We start from the raw sequence: 23,713 nt of genomic DNA, 5'->3' as shown, positions 1-23,713 counted from the left end.
CCAAAATAGGGTGACCATATTGCCGCTATAAAAAGGGACACATATGAAAAATACATATGTCAGGGCTGTTTTCAAAGCTGTTTAAATAAATGCTTTTTATAAGAACTCTGACATATGTATTTTTCATATGTGTCCCTTTTTAAAGCGGCAATATAATCACCCTAACACAGTCCCACTTGCATTTTAAATAGCACTGAGATACTGCTAAAAGGGCATGCCGGATCATCAGAGCCATCCGGTAGGCTCAACTCTTGTCTCAGGAAGATTGAAAAGAATACACACTTATAAAATAAATACAGCTACAGTATATAGCATGAAATGCATTTTTGTCAACAAAAAAGCACTAAATGTGTTCTAAATATTCTTTGTTATAATCACTGATTCTCTAATATCACCTGTGTTATATTGTACAATTACAATTACACGCTCACTATTCCAATAGGTACAACAGACAGGAAGAGGTTAATGTTTCCCACGGTCTCTTGTCTCCCTGCTGCCTACCTTGTTTCTCCTTCCTTAGTCATGGTGATGAGATGAACGACTTTGCCTTCCGCACCAAAAATATCACTGTCACAGTCAACAACCGCTTCAGGTGTGACCGGCCAACAGTGCGCACAGGAAATAAGAGGGGGGAATTAATTTACTGATGCACACTAAGAAGTGTAACAATGTTAGTTCGTCAGCAACACAGAGACAGTATTCCAGTTCTGCACTGTTTATCTAAATGCAATTGTATGCATTTAATATTGCATTATGTAGTTAGTTCTCTATAGCTTTGTATCTGTTAGTGGGTTTGACATGCTCACCTCAACATGGTAACTCTCCTATAAAGCAACCATCAAAAGAATGGCTGATTTGTTTTACAAATGTTTATCCGCACCCGATTATAGGTCGCATCCCGAAAGTGCGGCCTATACTCGAAACAATACGGTATTTGGATTTTGTAAGCGGAGATTTAGAGAAAGGAATATATAGTTGTAAATACCTTCTATGTAAACCCCCACTGAGTTTATATACATCAAAGGTGAAATAAAGCAAAAACATCCCAACATGTTATGCACAAAACAAATTAGAATATATATACACACCAAAGAGGTACGGTTAAGTATTGACAAAGTAGGATTAATGCCCCAAGTGGTGAACAGTAATATTACAGGATTGAGTAACTAACACAGAGCTTGCTAAAAAAAAATCCACACAAAATTTTTATTTAAATTAACAAAATTAACTAAATGGGTCTGAAAAGAGCCATTGGGTCTCACAAAAAAAAATACAAAAAAAAAATTAACCCCTAAAAAAATACACAGACAGCAAAAAAGTACAGCTATGCTACTGCCAGTGATTTATAGTGATGACTGGTAAGCTAGGGGTTAATAGCTCTGAAACTTAAATTAGCTAAATGGCTCTGAAAAGAGACTTTGGGTCTCACAAAAAAATTACTAAAAAAAAATTAACCCCTAAAAAAATGCACAGGTAGCAAAAAGTGCAGCTATGCTACTGCCAGTGATTTATAGTGATCACTGGCAAGCTAGGGGTTAATTTGCTCTGAGAAGAACCTTTGTTTTTTTTTATCAAATATATGAAATAAATCTCTCTCTCCTAAACACAGATCTCTCTCTCTCTCCAACAAAAACGCAAGTGAGGAGAGGGAGGGAGATCCACACTGATCAGTGTCAATATTTACAAATATTGACATGCTCAGACAAATGGGATATTTTATTATAATTTATTTTTATTGTGGCAATCTCAGATTGGTTGACACTAGCCTGCCCCTATGATGACACCCCCAGAGGCCCCATGATGCACTGGGCATTGCCATCTTTGAAGCCTCATGGGGGTGGGGGAGGGGGGCTATATGGCTTATTTTTTATACTTTTTTTTTTTATTATATATTCTTTTTTATTACTAAGTGCCTCGACCCTCTGAGGCACTCAGCACACAAGCAGAGCATTGGAAGCCTGTCCGATCCCTTCTGATGCTCTGCTATACTGCCGGGCTCCATGTAGAGCGAAACTGGAAGTGATCACTTGTGGGGGAGTGATCAATCCGGGTCTCGGCAGTCATCGAGGCATCGCTGCAATACTTTTAGCCGACGACGTACAGGGTACGTCCCTGGTCATTAACAACCATTTTTTGTAGGACGTACCCTATACGTAGTCGGTCCTTAAGGGGTTAAGTATTGACAGAGTAGGATTAATGCACCAAGTGGTGAACAGTAATATTATAGGATTGAGTAACACAGAGCTTGCTAGGGCACAGGTGATTACTAATTGTTTAGCAGCTGCACAGCACAGAGGTTGCTAAGCTTGTATGACAATATAGCAATTGCAGGATATGATTACAGTCAGCAGGCAGGTAATGCCTTTAGTAGAACCTCTGTAAATATTCTCCAGTGGTTCAAGTACATTGAGTGCATACAGGAGATAAACAGCTGATAAGCTGTGAGCACAAGCACATGAGAGAGACACAATCCAGAGTAAACAAGTAATGATATTACCTTTAGAGTCTGCACAAACACTTTAGAGATACTTCCAGCATTTGAAGCTTGAGAAGAGGAATCCCAGTCACAGAAACTTAGAGAGATCCGGTAGCTCTGTCAGAGAGCTAGTCAATAATCAAGCAATGAGGAATGGTGCAGCTGCTATTTATTGATTGGAGAGGTGGTGTGCAAAGGTAAGATGAATCCAGGTTAAAGGGGCAGAGGAATAGTGGATGTTAAAGGGGCAGAGGAAAAATATATGACCGTTATATTCACTGAACAAAGCTTTGCACTTTATCAACACCCTTTGTGTGTTGACTTTGATCTGTCCATTTTGTTGGTGAGATAAAGTACAAAACCCATGGTCATGAGGATTGTAATCGCTGAAGTCATTTCTGTCCATGCTTTGTATGGACAATCTTCACGCCAGCCCTTCAAATCTAATGTTTAACTTTTCCCAATACATAAATGTTGCTTCACTCAAAACATGAAAACACGAATCAGGCGCTGAAAAAACGCTGTTAAACAAGATTGGAATTGACCAATGTAGGATATCAGAAAGAGCGTAGCAGCTAGCAGCAGTTAGGGCAGAGCAATCAAGGACATACAGGCGCATTGTGGTATAGGTAGAATCATGATACAAAGGCAGGGCTAGAAGGTATCATACATGGCAGTCAGCAGAAATTCTAATAACACACGAGAGCAGAAAAACTGACTCAAGAGCAGTGCGTAAGCAAACACACAAAACTACTCGTGGGGTCATTTGTGCAATCACAGCACAAGGCTAAACCTGGCATGAATTACAAATGCAGAGAAAGTACTGGTAATCCTGAAAACAATGAGTGGCAGTTTGTATTAGCAGGACAGGTTGTTCAGGTAACACAAATAAAATTAAATATGTTTTTTTAGTTCAGAAACATCTGCAAAAATTGTAATAAATCCCCAGTGCCCTAATTTAGGTGCATTAATAAATATAAACATAACTTTAAAATTCCTTTAAGTTTTTTGTCCAGTTTATCTAACTCCCCAATCCCATGTCCCTTCCTACTCATTTTACATTGTATTTGGTCACCCCTTCATAACCTTTCTGCACCATATAGAGCAGTCTTAGCTCCTTCTGTCAGACTGGTGACAGTCTGAGTTGATAAAACACTTTTTAATAAATATCAAAATATTAATGATTTTGTATAAAAGAGTTTGAGTAAGCAGTTGTAGAATGTTTGGCTCCTGTTCTAGTAGCAAAACTCAGTATAGGGAAATTGTTTTATTAACAAACAACACAATTGTCAACTATGAAGCTTTACTACTAACATTTTAATTTAAAAAAAACTACATTATATTATCTTCTACTGTGTGTTTGTACTTCTTCCCCTATACATGTGAGAGCCAGTTAAATACAATGAAGAGTGTTGCTTCACATACTCCAAAAGGCACAGAATTCAACGAACAGATACAAGGAAGGCACTCACAGGTGCAAAAGGAGTGTGTCACCTCATATTGATTGGAGGTGTTTGGATTATAACCATCTTTATTTACTATAACATTGTAAAAATGAAGTGCAAGTGAACCATAACCATTAACACTTTTTATATGGTATATCTTGGAAGACCCATTACACACAAAACTGATTAGAGACAATTTCTACAAATATTTGGCTAGATTACGAGTTTTGAGTTAGGCTGAAAAAGCAGCGTTAACAGGTGCTAACACTGCTTTTTCACTACCGCTGGTATTACGAGTCTTGCAGGTTTAGGGGCCCCGCACACTTCTTTGGCCTTACCGCAAAACGACTTACGTAAACTTCGTAAAGTCTTTTTTCTATGGGTCTTCCATAGAGCCGGTATTACGAGTCTGTCCTGGGAGGCCAAAAAGTGAGCGGTACACCCTACCCCGTCAAGAGTCTTACCGTATTTTAAAGTCAGTAGTTATGAGTTTTACACTACAAAGTCGTAGCATAAAACTCATAACTAAAGTGCTAAAAAGTACACTAACACCCATAAACTACCTATTAACCCCTAAAGCGAGGCCCTCCTGCATCGCAAACACTATAATAAAAATGTTAACCCCTAATCTGCCGCTCCGGACATTGCCGCCACCTAAATTATATTTATGAACCCCTAATCTGCTGCCCCAACATTGCCGACACCTACATTATATTTATTAACCCCTAATCTGCCGCCCCCAATGTCGCTGCAACCTACCTACACTTTTTAACCCATAATCTGCCGCCCCCAACGTTTCCGCCATTATAATAAACATATTAACCCCTAAACCGCCGCACTCCCGCCTCGCAAACATTAGTTAAATATTATTAACCCCTAATCTGCCGTCCCTAACATCACCGCCACCTACTAACACTACTCCTATCACCCCCTAACTTAAATATAATTTAAATAAATCTAAATAAAATTAATATCATTAACTAAATTATTCCTATTTAAAACTAAATACTTACCTGTAAAATAAAGCCTAAGCTAGCTAGTATATAACTAATAGTTACATTGTATCTAGCTTAAGGTTTATTTTTATTTTACAGACACATTTGTATTTATTTTAACTAGGTAGAATAGTTATTAAATAGTTATTAACTATTTAATAACTACCTAGCTAAATAAATACAAAAGTACATGTAAAATAAATCCTAACCTAAGTTACAATAACACCTAACACTACAATATAATTAAATAAATTAACTAAATTAAATACAATTACCTAAATTAAATTAGCTAAAGTACAAAAAACCCCACTAAATTACAGAAAATAATAAACAAATTACAGATATTTAAACTAATTACACCTAATCTAATAGCTCTATTAAAATAAAAAAATCCCCCCCAAAATAAAAAAAAACCCTAGCCTAAACTACCAATAGCCCTTAAAAGGGCCTTTTGCGGGGCATTGCCCCAAAGTAATCAGCTCTTTTACCTGTATAAAAAAATACAAACAACCTCCCCAACAGTAAAACCCACCACCCTCACAACCAACCCCCCAAATAAAATACTATCTAAAAAACCTAAGCTCCCCATTGCCCTGAATAGGGCATTTGGATGGGCATTGCCCTTAAAAGGGCAGTAAGCTCTTTTGCCGCCCAAACCCTAACCTAAAAATAAAACCCACCCAATACACCCTTAAAAAAACCTAACACTAACCCCCTGAAGATCGACTTACCAGGAGAAGTCCTCAACGAAGCCGGGAGACGTCTTCATCCAAGCCGGGCGAAGTGGTCCTCCAGATGGGCAGAAGTCTTCATCCAGACGGCATCTTCTATCTTCATCCATCTGGCGCAGAGCAGGTCCATCTTCAAGACATCCGACGCGGAGCATCCTCTTCATCCGACGACTAAAGCTGAATGAAGGTACATTTAAGTGACGTCATCAAAGATGGCATCCCTTAGATTTCGATTGGCTGATAGAATTCTATCAGCTAATCGGAATTAAGGTAGAAAAAAATCCTATTGGCTGATGCAATCAGCCAATAGGATTAAAGTTCAATCCTATTGGCTGATCCAATCAGCCAGTAGGATTGAGCTCGCATTCTATTGGCTGTTCCAATCAGCTAATAGAATGCAAGCTCAATCCTATTGGCTGATTGGCTGAAAGGTACCTTCATTCAGCTTTAGTCGTCAGATGAAGAGGATGCTCCGCGTCGGATGTCTTGAAGATGGACCCGCTCCGTGCCAGATGGATGAAGATAGAAGATGCCGTCTGGATGAAGACTTCTGCCCGTCTGGGGGACCACTTCGCCCGGCTTTGATGAAGACTTCTCCTGGCTTCATTGAGGACTTCGGCCCGGCTTTGGTGAAGACGTCTCCTGGTAAGACGATCTTCAGGGGGTTAATGTTTTTTTAATGGTGTATTGGGTGGGTTTTATTTTTAGGTTAGGGTTTGGGCGGCAAAAGAGCTAACTGCCCTTTTAAGACCAGTGCCCATCCAAATGCCCTTTTCAGGGCAATGGGGAGTTTAGGATTTTTAGATAGTATTTTATTTGGGGGGTTGGTTGTGTGGGTGGTGGGTTTTACTGTTGGGGGGGTTGTTTGTATTTTTTATACAGGTAAAAGAGCAGAGTACTTTGGGGCAATGCCCTGCAAAAGGCCCTTTTAAGGGCTATTGGTAGTTTAGTTTAGGCTAGGCTATTTTAATAGGGCTATTAGAATAGGTGTAATTAGTTTAAATATCTATAATTTGTTTAATATTTTCTGTAATTTAGTGTTTGTTTTTTTTGTACTTTAGCTAATTTAATTTAATTTAGGTAATTGTATTTAATTTATTTAATTTATTTAATTACAGTGTAGTGTTAGGTGTTATTGTAACTTAGGTTAGGTTTTATTTTACAGGTACTTTTGTATTTATTTTAGCTAGGTAGTTATTAAATAGTTAATAACTATTTAATAACTATTCTACCTAGTTAAAATAAATACAAACTTGCCTGTAAAATAAAAATAAACCCTAAGCTAGATACAATGTAACTATTAGTTATATTGTAGCTAGCTTAGGGTTTATTTTATAGGTAAGTACAGGTAGCCCTCAGTTTACGCCGGGGTTAGGTTCCAGAAGGAATGGTTGTAAATCGAAACCTTTGTAAATTGAAACCCAGTTTATAATGTAAGTCAATGGGAAGTGAGGAAGATAGGTTCCACGCCCCTCTCAAAATTGTCATAAGTAACACCTAATACATTATTTTTAAAGCTTTGAAATGAAGACTTTAAATGCTAAACAGCATTATAAACCTAATAAAATAATCAACAACACAGAATATATAATTAAACTAAGTTAAATGAACAAAAACATTTGCTAAACAGCATTATAAAACTAATAGAATAATCACACAACACAGACTTCACTTGCATTTTTCTGCAAAAAGTTATTTCTATGCATTCCAGTCTGGACTGATTTATAGACAGGAAGATCTTGTTCCTTTGAAATCTGCTCCATAGCTCAGGTCTGGTTAAACTGATTAATTTCAGCTCGCTTGGCTTTGCTGCAACACAAGCGGACAGCTCCACCTACTGGCTATTTTAATAAATGCACTGCTTATCAATGCTTTTCAATAGCAGTCACATGACTGGAAAAAAAAGGTTGTTATTCTGAAACGGTGTAAATTGAACCGTTGTAAAACGAGGGCCATCTGTATTTAGTTTTAAATAGGAATAATTTAGTTAATGGTAGGAATATTTATTTCGATTTATTTTAATTATATTTAAGTTAGGGGGTGTTAAGTTTAGGGTTAGACTTAGGTTTAGGGGTTAATAACTTTAATATAGTGGCAACGACGTTGGGGGCGGCAGATTAGGGGTTAATAAGTGTAGGTAGGTTGGGGCGACATTGGGGCGGGAGATTAGGGGTTAATAAATATAATGTAGGTGTCGGCAATGTTGGGGGCAGCAGATTAGGGGTTAATAAGTATAATGTAGGTGTCGGCGACGTCCGGAGTGGCAGATTAGGGGTTAATAAGTATAATGTAGGTGTCGGCGATGTCGGGGGCAGCAGATTAGGGGTTAATAAGTGTAAGATTAGGGGTGTTAAGACTCGGGATACATGTTAGGGTGTTAGGTGTAAACATAAATTTTATTCCCCCATAGGAATCAATGGGGCTGCGTTAGTGAGTTATACGCTGCTTTTTTGCAGGTGTTAGACATTTTTTCAGCCGGCTCTCCTCGTTGATTCCTATGGGGAAATCATGCACAAGCAAGTTACACCAGCTCACTGCTGACTTAAGCAGCGCTGGTATTGAAGTGAGATTTGGAGCAAAATTTTGCTCAACGCTCACTTTTTGTCTTTTAACGCCGGGTTTCTGAAAACTCGTTATACCAGCGTTGCATGTAAGTGAGCGGTGAGAGAAAACTGCTCGTTAGCACCACATAGCCTCTAACGCAAAACTCGTAATCTCGCCTATTGTTTGCAAAATCTATTTGAAAGCAACCATTAAAGTTTTTTTGAGTCTGAGATTGTAAGATTACAATAAACCAGTTACAATAAGATATAGCATTCTACTTGGTAAAAAAAATAAAAAAAAACTGATACACTGACTTACTTTTACTTTCTAGAGATGGGAAAGCAAAATTCTGTCAATATCTGGATAAGTACATTCCAGCAACTGCAAGAAAAGGATCTGAGGAAGGATTATGGTCATGTCTGGAGTCTAACCTTTCAATATAATCTAGTGGACAAACTGACACCTGAACAGAAGAAAGATGGTTGGAAAATATTAAAAATGAATTCATCTGGGAGGTAAATCAACGTAGAGCTAATTTATTCCCGGAATGGTGTTGAATAATAAGTATTGATACTAACAAAGGGATTCAACCACAATCCTTTAGAAAAATGTATCAAATTATTTATCTACAAAAATCCCTTTAGTCTTTAATGGTGTTTTTCTTAACCCCTTATTGACCAGACCATTTTTCAATTTTCTTACCTTTAAGGACCAGGGCTATTTGTACATTTTTGCGGTGTTTGTGTTTAGCTGTAATTTTCCTCTTACTCATTTACTGTACCCACACATATTATAGAACGTTTTTCTATCCATGAAATAGACTTTCTAAAGATACCATTATTTTTATCATATCATATAATTTACCATAAAAAAAAGTATAAAATATGATGAAAAAATCCCCTTTGTTTACAAATAGCAGACATATATGGCTTTGGTGTTGCTTTTTGGTAATTAGAAGTCTGCTAAATGACGCTGTGCACCACACTTGTATTATGCCTAGCAGTTAAGGGGTTAATTAGGTAGCATGTAGGGTTAATTTTAGCTTTAGTGTAGAGATCAGCCTCCCACTTGACACATCCCACCCCCTGATCCCTCCCTGACCCCCATCAAACAACTCTCTTCCCTCCTCCACCTCACAATTGTCACTGCCATCTTAAGTACTGGCAGAAAGTCTGCCAGTACTAAAATATAAAGCATTTTTTTTAATATATTGATTCTGCAGTGCTGGATGCCCCCTTAGCCCCAACCTCCCTGATCCCCCCATACAGCTCTCTAACCCTTTCCCCTCTACCTATTTGCCGCCATTTTGAGTACTGGCAGCTGTCTGCCAGTACCCAGTTTGCCCCCCCCCCCAAAAAAAATGCTTTTTTTTATCTTTTTTAATTTAGAAATAAAACCTTTCTGTAGTGTAGCTGCCCTCTCAATACCCTATCTCCCTCCCCCTTCCAGATCCCTTGCCCAACATTTATTTCCCACCTCCTTCTCCATCCTTCACAATTTACATCGCAAATGTCGCACACGCCCCCCCTGCATACTACCGTGACTGTGCGCGCACTTGCAGAGTCCAGGAACAGGAAGCAACCATTGATAGCTGCCCACCCTCCTCCCAACAGCAGCTCCCACCCACCATAGAGTGTCTCTTTCTGCATCGGATGTTTAAAAAAGGGTATTGCAGGATGCCTCAATATTGAGGCATCACTGCAATACCCTGAGAGCTGCTGGAAGTGATCACAATCACTCCCAGCGCTCAATTAGACCAAGGATGTACCAGCAGGGGCGAAACTACAGGGGGTGCAAAGGTCACAATTGCGACTGGGCCCCCAAGGGTGAGGTCCCAGCTTCAAAAAAAAAATATTTTTATTTTTATTTTTTTAAATAAAAAATGTTGACCTGCCACTGCCTGCACTGATATCATGTGAGTGTGACATGATGCTTCACTAGTGTCTCTGACTACAGGGGTTAGTCTTTCTGCTTTACCCATTGGTGTTTATGTGTGTGTATGTATGTACAGTGGATATAAAAAGTCTACACACCCCTGTTAAAATGTCAGGTTTCTGTGATGTAAAAAAATGAGACAAAGATAAATCATTTCAGAACTTTCTCCACCTTTAATGTGACCTATGAACTGTACAACTCAATTGAAAAACATACTGAAATATTTTAGGTAAAGGGAAATAAAAATTAAAAACTAAAATAATGTGGTTGAATAAGTGTGAACACCCTTTTATAACTAGGGATGTAGCTGTGTTCAGAATTAAGCAATCACATTCAAAATCATGTTAAATAGGAGTCAGTACACACCTGTCATCATTTAAAGTGCCTCTGATTAACCCCAAATAAAGTTCAGCTGTTCTAGTAGGTCTCTCCTGACATTTTGTTAGTCGCATCCTACAGCAAAAGCCATGGTCCGCAGAGAGCTTCTAAAGCATCAGAGGGATCTCATTGTTAAAAGGTATCAGTCAGGAGAAGGGTACAAAAGAATTTCCAAGGCATTAGATATACCATGGAACACAGTGAAGACAGTCATCATCAAGTGAAGAAAATATGGTGAAACAGTGACATTACCAAGAACTGGATGTCCCTCCAAAATTGATGAAAAGACGAGAAGAAAACTGGTCTGGGAGGCTGCTAAGAGGCCTACAGCAATATTAAAGGAGCTGCAGGAATATCTGGCAAGTACTGGGTGTGGTACATGTGACAACAATGGCCCGTATTCTTCATATGTCTGTGCTATGTGGTAGAGTGGCAAGACGGAAGCCTTTTCTAACAAAAAAAAACATCCAAGCCCGGCTAAATTTTGCAAAAACACATCTGAAGTTTCCCAAAAGCATGTTGCAAAAGGTGTTCTGGTCTGATGAAACCAAAGTTGAACTTTTTGGCCATAATTCCAAAAGATATGTTTGGCGCAAAAACAACACTGCATATCACTAAAAGAACACCATACCCACAGTGAAGCATGGTGGTGGCAGTATCATGCTTTGGGGCTGTTTTTCTTCAGCTGGAACTGGGGCCTTAGTCAAGGTAGAGGGAATAATGAACAGTTCCAAATACCAGACAATATTGGCACAAAACCTTCAGGCTTCTGCTAGAAAGCTGAACATGAAGAGGAACTTCATCTTTCAGCATGACAACGACCCAAAGCATACATCCAAATCAGCAAAGGAATGGCTTCACCAGAAGAAGATTAAAGTTTTCAGGTGGCCAAGCCAGAGCCCAGACCTGAATCCAATTCAAAATCTGTGGGGTGATCTGAAGAGGGCTGTGCACAGGAGATGCCCTTGCATTCGGACAGATTTAGAGTGTTTTTGCAAAGAAGAGTGGGCAAATCTTTCCAAGTCAAGATGTGCCATGCTGAAAAACTCATACCCAAAAACACTGAGTGCTGTAATAAAATCAAAAGGTGCTTCAATAAAGTATTAGTTTAAGGGTGTTCACACTTATGCAACCATATTATTTTAGTTTCTTATTTTTATTTCCCTTTACCTAAAAGATTTCAGTTTGTTTTTCAATTGAGTTGTACAGTTTATAGGTCACATTAAAGGTGGAAAAATTTCTGAAATGATTTATCTTTGTCTCATTTTTTTACATCACAGAAACCTGACATTTTAACAGGGGTGTGTAGACTTTTTATATCCACTGTATGTGTGTGTATGTTTGTGGAACCAGCAAATTACAGACCTTGTTACTACAGCATGGGGGGGGGGGCGGGGGTAAACAGTGTCACTATACAGTTCCACTATATACAGTATGGGGGGCTGGACCATGTCACAGACTACTGTGGTCACTTTATAAAGTACTGGGGCGGGTAGGGTCAGGCCAGCCATCTCACCGGCAGATTACAGACTGTGTCACTGACTCACTATATACATTACTGGGGGGTTAAATAGTGTCACTATATACAGTAATAGGGTGTCAGACCATCTCACAGACTGTGGGCACAGGGTACCTCCTTTTGCAGACATGTAATCTGATTCCCATTTTATTTCTGTGTTAAATGTTAAAAAAAAAAAAAAAAAAGATATGTATCAAATTCACTTTTTTTTTTGGGTGGGGGGGGGGGCTTTTTTAGATTCTTGCACCTGGACCCTGTGGTTTCAAGTTATGCCTCTGCTTACCAGGTATGTCCATTGTCACTAACTGAGAGTTTTTGCAGGAAGTACCTGGTACGTCCTTGGTCGTTAAGGGGTTAAAAATATTTTTTTCTAAAGGATTATGATCAACCCTTATGTTGGTATATAAGAAATAAAAAATAATTATGAACAAAAGATATTACAATTTTGCAACTTAGTTAAAGGGACATAAAACCCAAACTTTTTCCTCAAATAATTCAGATAGAAAATCCAATTTTAAACAACTTTCCAATATACTTCTATTATGACATTTTCTTCATTTTCTTGCTATCTTTTGTTGAACAGCAGCACTATATGGCAGCAGTTTGCAACGATTTTATACATTAACAAGAGCACTAGAGGGCAGCACAATTTCCTGTCATGTAGTGCTCCAGGCATGTGCACGATTCCTATCTAGATATGTCTTCGACAAAGAATAAGAAGTGAACAAAGCAAATTTGATAATAGAAATAAATTAGAAACGTTTTAAAAATTTTATTCTCTATCTGAACGATCTTCCATAAAAAAAAAGTGGATCTTCAGGGGTTAGTGATTTTTTGGGGTGTTTTTTTTTTTTAGTTTAGGGTTTGGGCGTGTAATAGAGCTACAGTAAATGCTCTTTTAAGGGCAATGTCAATCCAAATAGCCTTTTCAGGGCAATGGACAGCTTAGGTTTTTTTAGAGTTAGGATACAAAAAGGAGGGAGAAGCAGTTAGCGCCTAGGACTATATACCTGCTACACTATAAAGAAGACCCCCTAACAGGTCTGGTTAGATATACAATGGTGGATATATAGGAGCGCCAAAGGCTAAGGTATAATACAGGTGCCGGTATTCTGGATTACCATACTCTATCAATAACAGATGATGTCTTAGATAGTAAAAACAATTTATTACAATACTTGCCGTTAAAATTGGGTTAAAAGTACATCTAATATGACGAAAATATCAATAAAAGATAATAATAAGGATAATAAATAAAACCAACCTAAAAACTGATATGGTTTAGGACGATTAAAACCTGTTACACACAACGGCTCAAACAACAGCTCATACAGATAATCTCATCTAATATGGCTAATGTAACAGAAGTGGTAGGTAACTTTACCACCCGGTATAGGTCATAACAACAGCAAAGGTCCTTATAGGTAAATATCAATGTGGTAATGTACCCCAGAAAACGGATACCAATTTGATAAATGGATACCACAATAATAATAGAAAGTGATAAATTACATAAGATATATATATGAAAAACTTACGGCTAGATTTAGAGTTTTGTCGGTAAGGACCCGCGTAGCTAACGCCGGCTTTTTTCTGGCCGCACCATAAAAATAACTCTGGTATTGAGAGTCCACATAAAGGCTGCGTTAGGCTCCAAAAAAGGAGCGTAGAGCATTTTTAACGCAGCTTCAACTCTCGATACCAGAGTTGCTTACGCAAGCGGCCAGCCTCAAAAACGTGCTCGTGCACGATTCCCCCATAGAAAACAATGGGGCTGTTTGAGCTGAAAAAAACCTAACACCTGCAAAAAAGTCGCGTTCAGCTCCTAACGCAGCCCCATTGTTTGCTATGCGTAAGCACTTCCTAAGTCTGCACCTAACACCCTAACATGTACCCCGAGTCTAAACACCCCTAACCTTACACTTATTAACCCCTAATCTGTCGCCCCCGCTATCGCTGACCCCTGCATATTATTATTAACCCCTAATCTGCCGCTCCGTAAACCGCCGCTACTTACATTATCCCTATGTACCGCTAATCTGCTGCCCCTAACACCGCCAACCCCTATGTTATATTTATTAATCCCTAATCTGCCCCCCACAACGTCGCCGCCAGCTACCTACAATAATTAACCCCTAATCTGCCGACCGCAAAGCGCCGCCACCTACGTTATCCTTATGTACCCCTAATCTGCTGTCCCTAACACCGCCGACCCCTATATTATATTTATTAACCCCTAATCTGCTCCCCACAACGTCGCCTCCACCTGCCTACACTTATTAACCCCTAATCTGCCGAGCGGACCGCACCGCTATTATAATAAAGTTATTAACTTTAACGGGCTAACGCCGGTTCATAAAGCTCTTAACTACTGTGCCCTAAAGTACACTAACACCCATAAACTACCTATGTACCACTAAACCGAGGCCCCCCCACATCGCCAACACTCAATTAAAATTTTTTAACCCCTAATCTGCCGACCGCCACCTACGTTATACTTATGTACCCCTAATCTGCTGCCCCTAACACCGCCGACCCCTATATTATATTTATTAACCCCTAACCTGCCCCCCACAACGTCGCCGCCAGCTACCTACAATAATTAACCCCTAATCTGCCGACCGCCACCTACGTTATACTTATTTACCCCTAATCTGCTGCCCCTTACACCGCCGACCCCTATATTATATTTATTAACCCCTAATCTGCCCCCCACAACGTCGCCTCCACCTGCCTACACTTATTAACCCCTAATCTGCCGAGCGGACCACACTGTTATTATAATAAAGTTATTAACCCCTAATCCGCCTCACTAACCCTATAATAAATAGTATTAACCCCTAATCTGCCCTCCCTAACATCGGCGACACCTAACTTCAAACATTAACCCCTAATCTGCCGACTGGAGCTCACCGCTATTCTAATAAATGTATTAACCCCTAAAGCTAAGTCTAACCCTAACACTAACACCCCCCTAAATTAAATATAATTTTAATCTAACAAAATTAATTAACTCTTATTAAATAAATTATTCCTATTTAAAGCTAAATACTTACCTGTAAAATAAATCCTAATATAGCTACAATATAAATTATAATTATATTATAGCTATTTTAGGATTAATATTTATTTTACAGGCAACTTTGTAATTATTTTAACCAGGTACAATAGCTATTAAATAGTTAAGAACTATTTAATAGTTACCAAGTTAAAATAATTACAAAATTACCTGTAAAATAAATCCTAACCTAAATTACAATTAAACCTAACACTATACTATCATTAAATTAATTAAATAAAATACCTACAATTACCTACAATTAAACCTAACACTACACTATCAATACATTAATTAAATACAATATCTACAAATAACTACAATGAAATAAACTAACTAAAGTCCAAAAATTAAAAAAGAACTAAGTTACAAAAAATAAAAAAATATTTACAAACATAAGAAAAATATTACAACAATTTTAAACTAATTACACCTACTCTAAGCCCCCTAATAAAATAACAAAGACCCCCAAAATAAAAAATGCCCTACCCTATTCTAAATTACTAAAGTTAAAAGCTCTTTTACCTTACCAGCCCTGAACAGGGCCCTTTGCGGGGCATGCCCCAAGAAGTTCAGCTCTTTTGCCTGTAAAAAAAACATACAATACCCCCCCCCAACATTACAACCCACCACCCACATACCCCTAATCTAACCCAAACCCCCCTTAAATAAACCTAACACTAAGCCCCTGAAGATCTTCCTACCTTATCTTCACCATACCAGGTTCACCGATCCGTCCTGAAGAGCTCCTCCGATGTCCTGATCCAAGCCCAAGCGGGGGGCTGAAGATGTCCATGATCCGATAGAAGTCTTCATCCAAGCGGGGCAGAAGAGGTCTTCCATCCGATTGAAGTCTTCATCCAAGCGGGGCAGAAGAGGTCTTCCATCCGATTGAAGTCTTCATCCAGGCGGCATCTTCTATCGACATCCATCTGGAGCGGAGCGGCAGCATCCTGAAGACCTCCGACACGGAACATCCATCCTGGCCGATGACTGAACGACGAATGACGGTTCCTTTAAATGACGTCATCCAAGATGGCGTCCCTCGAATTCCGATTGGCTGATAGGATTCTATCAGCCAATCGGAATTAAGGTAGGAATATTCTGATTGGCTGATGGAATCAGCCAATCAGAATCAAGTTCAATCCGATTGGCTGATCCAATCAGCCAATCAGATTGAGCTCGCATTCTATTGGCTGTTCCGATTCCTGGCCGACGACTGAACGACGAATGACGGTTCCTTTAAATGACGTCATCCAGATTCCTTTGCTGCATTTTAAACAATGTAGTCAGAGAGTTTCTGGGTTTAAAGCAAGACTTCTGACTTGTTTAGCTTTGTAAATGGTTTACACAATGAGTTATTTTCTCTATATTTTGTATTTAGTGGAGGATTTTAAACTCACTTTTCGCCTCCCCATAATTTTAATTGTTGTTGAATTTCCCCCAGAAATGAACTTTACCAAGCAGTGATTCAACCTACTCCCAGCTGATGAGTGGCAATAACCACGAAACAGCTGTCCTGGGATTGGTCTGAATCACTGTACTAACCCTAGCTAAGCATAAAAGCTGTGTAATGCAGCAGTGCTATGGCGTAAAGGGAAGTCTGTCTTAAAAAGCAGGCTAAAAGTAAAAAAGTGAGTCATTGTGAACCTCATTTGCATATCTTACCCAGATTCCTTTGCTGCATTTTAAACAATGTGGTCAGAGAGTTTCTGGGTTTAAAGCAAGTCTTCTGACTTGTTTAGCTTTGTAAATGGTTTACACAATGAGTTATTTTCTCTATATTTTGTATTTAGTGGAGGATTTTAAACTCACTTTTCGCCTCCCCATAATTTTAATTGTTGTTGAATCTCTTCATAAAAGAAAGAGACTCCCTGGCTTTATATACAAAACTCCATTACACTGTCATGAGTACACCTGAGCTTGGGTGGGGTGCTTTAACTAATGGAAGATGGTCAGTCTCCCTTTATTTATAAATACAAATACAAAGTTGCGTTTAGCACACCTTACAAAAAGTTTATCCTTTCCTGACAGGCGTAATTTGTCTACATCGGAACAAAGTTCTGATGTAAACAAAATGAAACCACGTGATTGTTCATGCAATTGCGTAATTTCAATGATGGGATTAGGTCATGGGGGAGTCTCTATGACATAGGCATGCCCTCCAGCCCACAATCCCATTCAGGAAGCCCCTTTGGTTTCAGTACAGCCAAACGGCTAGGACGTTCCATGCTGTCCTAATGGCGCTAAAGCACAGCACAGTTAAGACTGCCTGTAATATCCTAACGACGGGAAGGGGTTAAATACATCTTTGGGAGTATTGAGACCAAATAGTTACAAAAAACATAGGGTATTGACGCACATCCACTTGCAAATACACAACACATTTTTTTAATGCTGCAAAAAATTGCCTTCAAAAACAACTATGCTTTTATATTAAAATTGGTATCTTAGTCACACAGTTTGGTCATATTCTGCTTAGCCAGTCACCAACTTACAAGGTGGCCCAATGTTGACTGATCATACTTACATATATATATATATATATATATACACACACGCACATACATACTCACAACACACACATATTTATACATGCACACATACATACACATACAGTATATCATGACCAGCAATGTGGGGGTTAAACATTCTAATGAATTAGAGCATGCCATTTTATGTCTATAATGGCCCTTTAATACAAATACTTTTATCTGCATTACTTTTCCTTTATGTACAAGGTTGTGGGAACAGTTGTGGACATTTAGCCAACTATAAAGTACATTTGAAGAACAAGTGGAGGTCAATAGCAACCTCCTATTGCTTTCTGCCCTATTGCTTCACTTCTGTTGTTTGGTTAATAATTGCAGCTTAGCCTGCTGTTGTGCCAGTGACTACCCCTGCTCTCCTATCTCTCTGTGCACAGTGCATTTTTAAATCTTGTGTGGACCCTTAGTTTAATAACACAGTATTACAAGGTGACCCACATCAGATGGCAGTTCACGGGAAGTGTCCTCTAACTCTCATCAGTTATGTAATTGCACTTTTGTAAGTTGTACTATGGCATAATACAACATGTTCTAGCACTGCAGAATATATTGGCACCCTACAAATAAATAATAGCAATAATGAAATTAACAATAATATTAATAATAAAATGATAATAACTATCGCTAATGGGGCTTTGGTGCAACTATGTCATCAAGCTGTTATTATCTAGCCTATTTATTTGCACACTTTTGCCATTAGTATTACGCTTAGAAATGCGTAAACTTGGCAACTGCCTTTATGATAAATATTGTGTGGCAGAATAATAATTTACATAGCTAACTTATTTTGATAAGAATATTTACAAGATATAGACAAGTAATTTATCATGCATCCAGGGCCTAGGTTTAGTGGAAATAAGTTAGCTAGCCTGAACTCTTGCTGTCAAACTCAGAGATCAACAATATGCAAAGGATTAGCAAGAAGTAAGTGCAACAAAGTTAAAGTAAAACATGCTAATAAATACATAAACTTAAAATATACAGAGTAACTCAAAGAGGGTAAATGCTTTTGGGTCAGTACGGAACCCATATAGTTCCTTTGAGACATGTTTGGCACTGTTTGACACTTTGGAAAATGCCCTTTTTTATTATTTAAACACAGTGTCCTCAATCCAACACACATCACTGGATAGCTTTTTCAAGGATGAAAAATATATACAACAAATTGAAGGTCCAGTACTCACTGGCATGCACTCAGCAATATTAAGAGCAAATTAAGGCCTAGATTTAGAGTTTGGCGGTAGCCGTGAAAACCAGCGTTAGAGGCTCCTAACGCTGGTTTTAGGCTACCGCCGGTATTTGGAGTCATTCAAAAAAGGGTCTAACGCTCACTTTTCAGCCGTGACTTTTCCATACCGCAGATCCCCTTACGTAAATTGCGTATCCTATCTTTTCAATGGGATCTTTCTAACTCCGGTATTTAGAGTCGTGGCTGAAGTGAGTGTTAGAAATCTAACGACAAAACTCCAGCCGCAGAAAAAACCCAGGAGTTAAGAGCTTTTTGGGCTAACGCCGGTTCATAAAGCTCTTAACTACTGTGCTCTAAAGTACACTAACACCCGTAAACTACCTATGTACCCCTAAACCGAGGTCCCCCCACATCGCCGCCACTCGATTACATTTTTTTAACCCCTAATCTGCCGACCGCCACCTACGTTATACTTATGTACCCCTAATATGCTGCCCCTAACACCGCCGACCCCTATATTATATTTATTAACCCCTAATCTGCCCCCCTCAACGTCGCCTCCACCTGCCTACACTTATTAACCCCTAATCTGCCGAGCGGACCGCACCGCTACTATAATAAAGTTATTAACCCCTAATCCGCCTCACTAACCCTATAATAAATAGTATTAACCCCTAATCTGCCCTCCCTAACATCGCCGACACCTAACTTCAATTATTAACCCCTAATCTGCCGACCGGAGCTCACCGCTATTCTAATAAATGTATTAACCCCTAAAGCTAAGTCTAACCCTAACACTAACACCCCCCTAAATTAAATATAATTTTAATCTAACGAAATTACTTAACTCTTATTAAATAAATTATTCCTATTTAAAGCTAAATACTTACCTGTAAAATAAATCCTAATATAGCTACAATATAAATTATAATTACATTGTAGCTATTTTAGGATTAATATTTATTTTACAGGCAACTTTGTAATTATTTTAACCAGGTACAATAGCTATTAAATAGTTAAGAACTATTTAATAGTTACCTAGTTAAAATAATAACAAAATTACCTGTAAAATAAATCCTAACCTAAGTTACAATTAAACCTAACACTACACTATCATTAAATTAATTAAATAAAATATCTACAATTACCTACAATTAAACCTAACACTACACTATCAATACATTAATTAAATACAATATCTACAAATAACTACAATGAAATAAACTAACTAAAGTACAAAAAATAAAAAAGAACTAAGTTACAAAAAATAAAAAAATATTTACAAACATAAGAAAAAATCTTACAACAATTTAAAAATAATTACACCTACTCTAAGCCCCCTAATAAAATAACAAAGCCCCCCAAAATAAAAAAATGCCCTATCCTATTCTAAATTACTAAAGTTCCAAGCTCTTTTACCTTACCAGCCCTGAACAGGGCCCTTTGCGGGGCATGCCCCAAGAAGTTCAGCTCTTTTGCCTGTAAAAAAAAACATACAATACCCCCCCCCAACATTACAACCCACCACCCACATACCCCTAATCTAACCCAAACCCCCCTTAAATAAACCTAACACTAAGCCCCTGAAGATCTTCCTACCTTATCTTCACCATACCAGGTTCACCGATCGGTGCAGATGAGCTCCTCCGATGTCCTGATCCAAGCCCAAGCGGGGGGCTGAAGATGTCCATGATCCGGTAGAAGTCTTCATCCAAGCGGGGCAGAAGAGGTCTTCCATCCGATTGAAGTCTTCATCCAAGTGGCATCTTCTATCGTCATCCATCCGGAGTGGAGCGGCAGCATCCTGAAGACCTCTGACGCGGAACATCCATCCTGGCCGACAACTGAACGACGAATGACGGTTCCTTTAAATTACGTCATCCAAGATGGCGTCCCTCGAATTCCGATTGGCTGATAGGATTCTATCAGCCAATCGGAATTAAGGTAGGAATATTCTGATTGGCTGATGGAATCATCCAATCAGAATCAAGTTCAATCCGATTGGCTGATCCAATCGAGGGACGCCATCTTGGATGACGTAATTTAAAGGAACCGTCATTCGTCGTTCAGTTGTCGGCCAGGATGGATGTTCCGCGTCGGAGGTCTTCAGGATGCTGCCGCTCCGCTACGGATGGATGACGATAGAAGATGCCGCTTGGATGAAGACTTCAATCGGATGGAAGACCTCTTCTGTCCCGCTTGGATGAAGACTTCTACCGGATCATGGACATCTTCAGCCCCCTGCTTGGGCTTGGATCAGGACATCGGAGGAGCTCTTCTGGACCGATCAGTGAACCTGGTATGGTGAAGATAAGGTAGGAAGATCTTCAGGGGCTTAGTGTTAGGTTTATTTAAGGGGGGTTTGGGTTAGATTAGGGGTATGTGGGTGGTGGGTTGTAATGTTGGGGGGGGGGTATTGTATGTTTTTTTTTACAGGCAAAAGAGCTGAACTTCTTGGGGCATGCCCCGCAAAGGGCCCTGTTCAGGGCTGGTAAGGTAAAAGAGCTTTGAACTTTAGTAATTTAGAATAGGGTAGGGCATTTTTTTATTTTGGGGGGCTTTGTTATTTTATTAGGGGGCTTAGAGTAGGTTTAATTAGTTTAAAATTGTTGTAAGATTTTTCTTATGTTTGTAAATATTTTTTTTTTTTGTAACTTAGTTCTTTTTTATTTTTGTACTTTAGTTAGTTTATTTCATTGTAGTTATTTGTAGATATTGTATTTAATTAATGTATTGATAGTGTAGTGTTAGGTTTAATTGTAGGTAATTGTAGATATTTTATTTAATTAATTTAATGATAGTGTATTGTTAGGTTTAATTGTAACTTAGGTTAGGATTTATTTTACAGGTAATTTTGTAATTATTTTAACTAGGTAACTATTAAATAGTTCTTAACTATTTAATAGCTATTGTACCTGGTTAAAATAATTACAAAGTTGCCTGTAAAATAAATATTAATCCTAAAATAGCTACAATGTAATTATAATTTATATTGTACCTATATTAGGTTTTATTTTACAGGTAAGTATTTAGCTTTAAATAGGAATAATTTATTTAATAAGTGTTAATTAATTTTGTTAGATTAAAATTATATTTAACTTAGGGGGGTGTTAGTGTTAGGGTTAGACTTAGCTTTAGGGGTTAATACATTTATTAGAATAGCGGTGAGCTCCAGTCGGCAGATTAGGGGTTAATAATTGAAGTTAGGTGTCGGAGATGTTAGGGAGGGCAGATTAGGGGTTAATACTATTTATTATAGGGTTAGTGAGGCGGATTAGGGGTTAATAACTTTATTATAGTAGCGGTGCGGTCCGCTCGGCAGATTAGGGGTTAATAAGTGTAGGCAGGTGGGGGCGACGTTGTGGGCGGCAGATTAGGGGTTAATAAATATAATATAGGGGTCGGCGGTGTTAGGGACAGCAGATTAGGGGTACATAGGGATAATGTAAGTAGCGGCGGTTTACGGAGCGGCAGATTAGGGGTTAATAATAATATGCAGGGGTCAGCGATAGCGGGGGCGGCAGATTAGAGGTTAATAAGTGTAAGGTTAGGGGTGTTTAGACTCGGGGTTCATGTTAGGGTGTTAGGTGCAGACGTAGGAAGTGTTTCCCCATAGCAAACAATGGGGCTGCGTTAGGAGCTGAACGCGGCTTTTTTGCAGGTGTTAGGTTTTTTTACAGCTCAAACAGCCCCATTGTTTCCTATGGGGGAATCGTGCACGAGCACGTTTTTTAGGCTGGCCGCGTCCGTAAGCAACTCTGGTATCGAGAGTTGCAGTAGCGTTAAATATGCCTGTACGCTCCCTTTTTGGAGCCTAACGCAGCCATTCTGTGGACTCTCAATACCAGAGTTATTTTAGAGGTGCGGCCAGAAAAAAGCCAGCGTTTGCTACGCGGGTCGTTACCGACAAAACTCTAAATCTAGCCGTAAGAGAGTTAATTACAGCATTTGGCCAAATAGTGATAGACCTAGGACCGCATCAAAGTCTAGTCCACTAAAACAAGGGTCAAACTAGGGTGGGTAAACAATACATCCCATACCACTGGCAAAACTTACAGCCCACAAGACTCACCAGCACTAACAGACAGCTACATCAGTGATTTAGACAGTTAACCACAGACAAACATGAGTGCAAAGCCTTAGGAAAAGTCACAGACAAGTATATAAACACAACACATATAAAACCATAACGTTCCGCAGTCACTAGCCAGAGTCACTGGTATTGCTGGTGAGCATCCAGGGCTGTGAGTTTTGCCAGTGGCTTGGGATGTGAACCCACTCCAGTTTGAAAGTCCATTTCTGTGTTTTGTATGTGTCTAGGAAAATTTCAAAAGCCTGTGGTACATTTGTATGTATCTTACTTTGGTTGGTTGAAAGCTATTAATTCAATCTGTCCGCTACATACAATTTTCCACATTGTATGATTTTGTTTTTATTTAAATATTTGCACTAAAACTGAAATGATTCTCATTGTTTCTAAATGGAATGTAAAAGTGCTCTTAATTTACATGTACTCATTTATTCTTTTTTTTTTTTTTACCTTGTTTAGATATGTCTGCTCATTGTGTTCTAATATCTGGAAATCTGGCCTTATCCAACTTCTTTTTCACTATCGTTCTGTAAATTCTAAGAGGGGTTTGGTGCTATTACTATTACAGTGCCCACAATGTAAAAGCACTAATATGGAAAAGACAACCATAGAAGAAGACAAAATACATGATTTTCTAATGAGTCTAATTACAACAATTAGGAAAAAAATTTACAAAAACAACATCCAGCCTACAACTTTAAAGCCACCAAAATGCAAAGCTGTTCCATCATTGCCACCAAAAGGTCTGTATTTTTAATGACATAATTGAAAACATTTTTTGGGGTCAGTGGGAATCCTTTAGAA

General features: G+C 38.7%; 1 protein-coding gene across 1 annotated transcript in view; it reads left to right on the top strand.

The window, feature by feature from the left end:
• LOC128656388 (uncharacterized) overlaps positions 1-23,713 on the top strand; it is a 104,365-nt gene that overhangs the window by 37,492 nt on the left and 43,160 nt on the right. Inside the window, exons 2-3 of the mRNA XM_053710261.1 lie at positions 8,523-8,706; positions 23,369-23,652. Of these exons, the coding sequence (XP_053566236.1) occupies positions 8,525-8,706; positions 23,369-23,652 (466 nt within the window). The 5' untranslated portion in view covers positions 8,523-8,524. The remainder of the gene's footprint in view (positions 1-8,522; positions 8,707-23,368; positions 23,653-23,713) is intronic.

Source organism: Bombina bombina, chromosome 4 (genome assembly GCF_027579735.1).
Source record: "Bombina bombina isolate aBomBom1 chromosome 4, aBomBom1.pri, whole genome shotgun sequence".
NCBI classification, from domain to species: Eukaryota; Metazoa; Chordata; class Amphibia; order Anura; family Bombinatoridae; genus Bombina; species Bombina bombina.
This window is presented reverse-complemented; position numbering and strand designations above follow the sequence as displayed.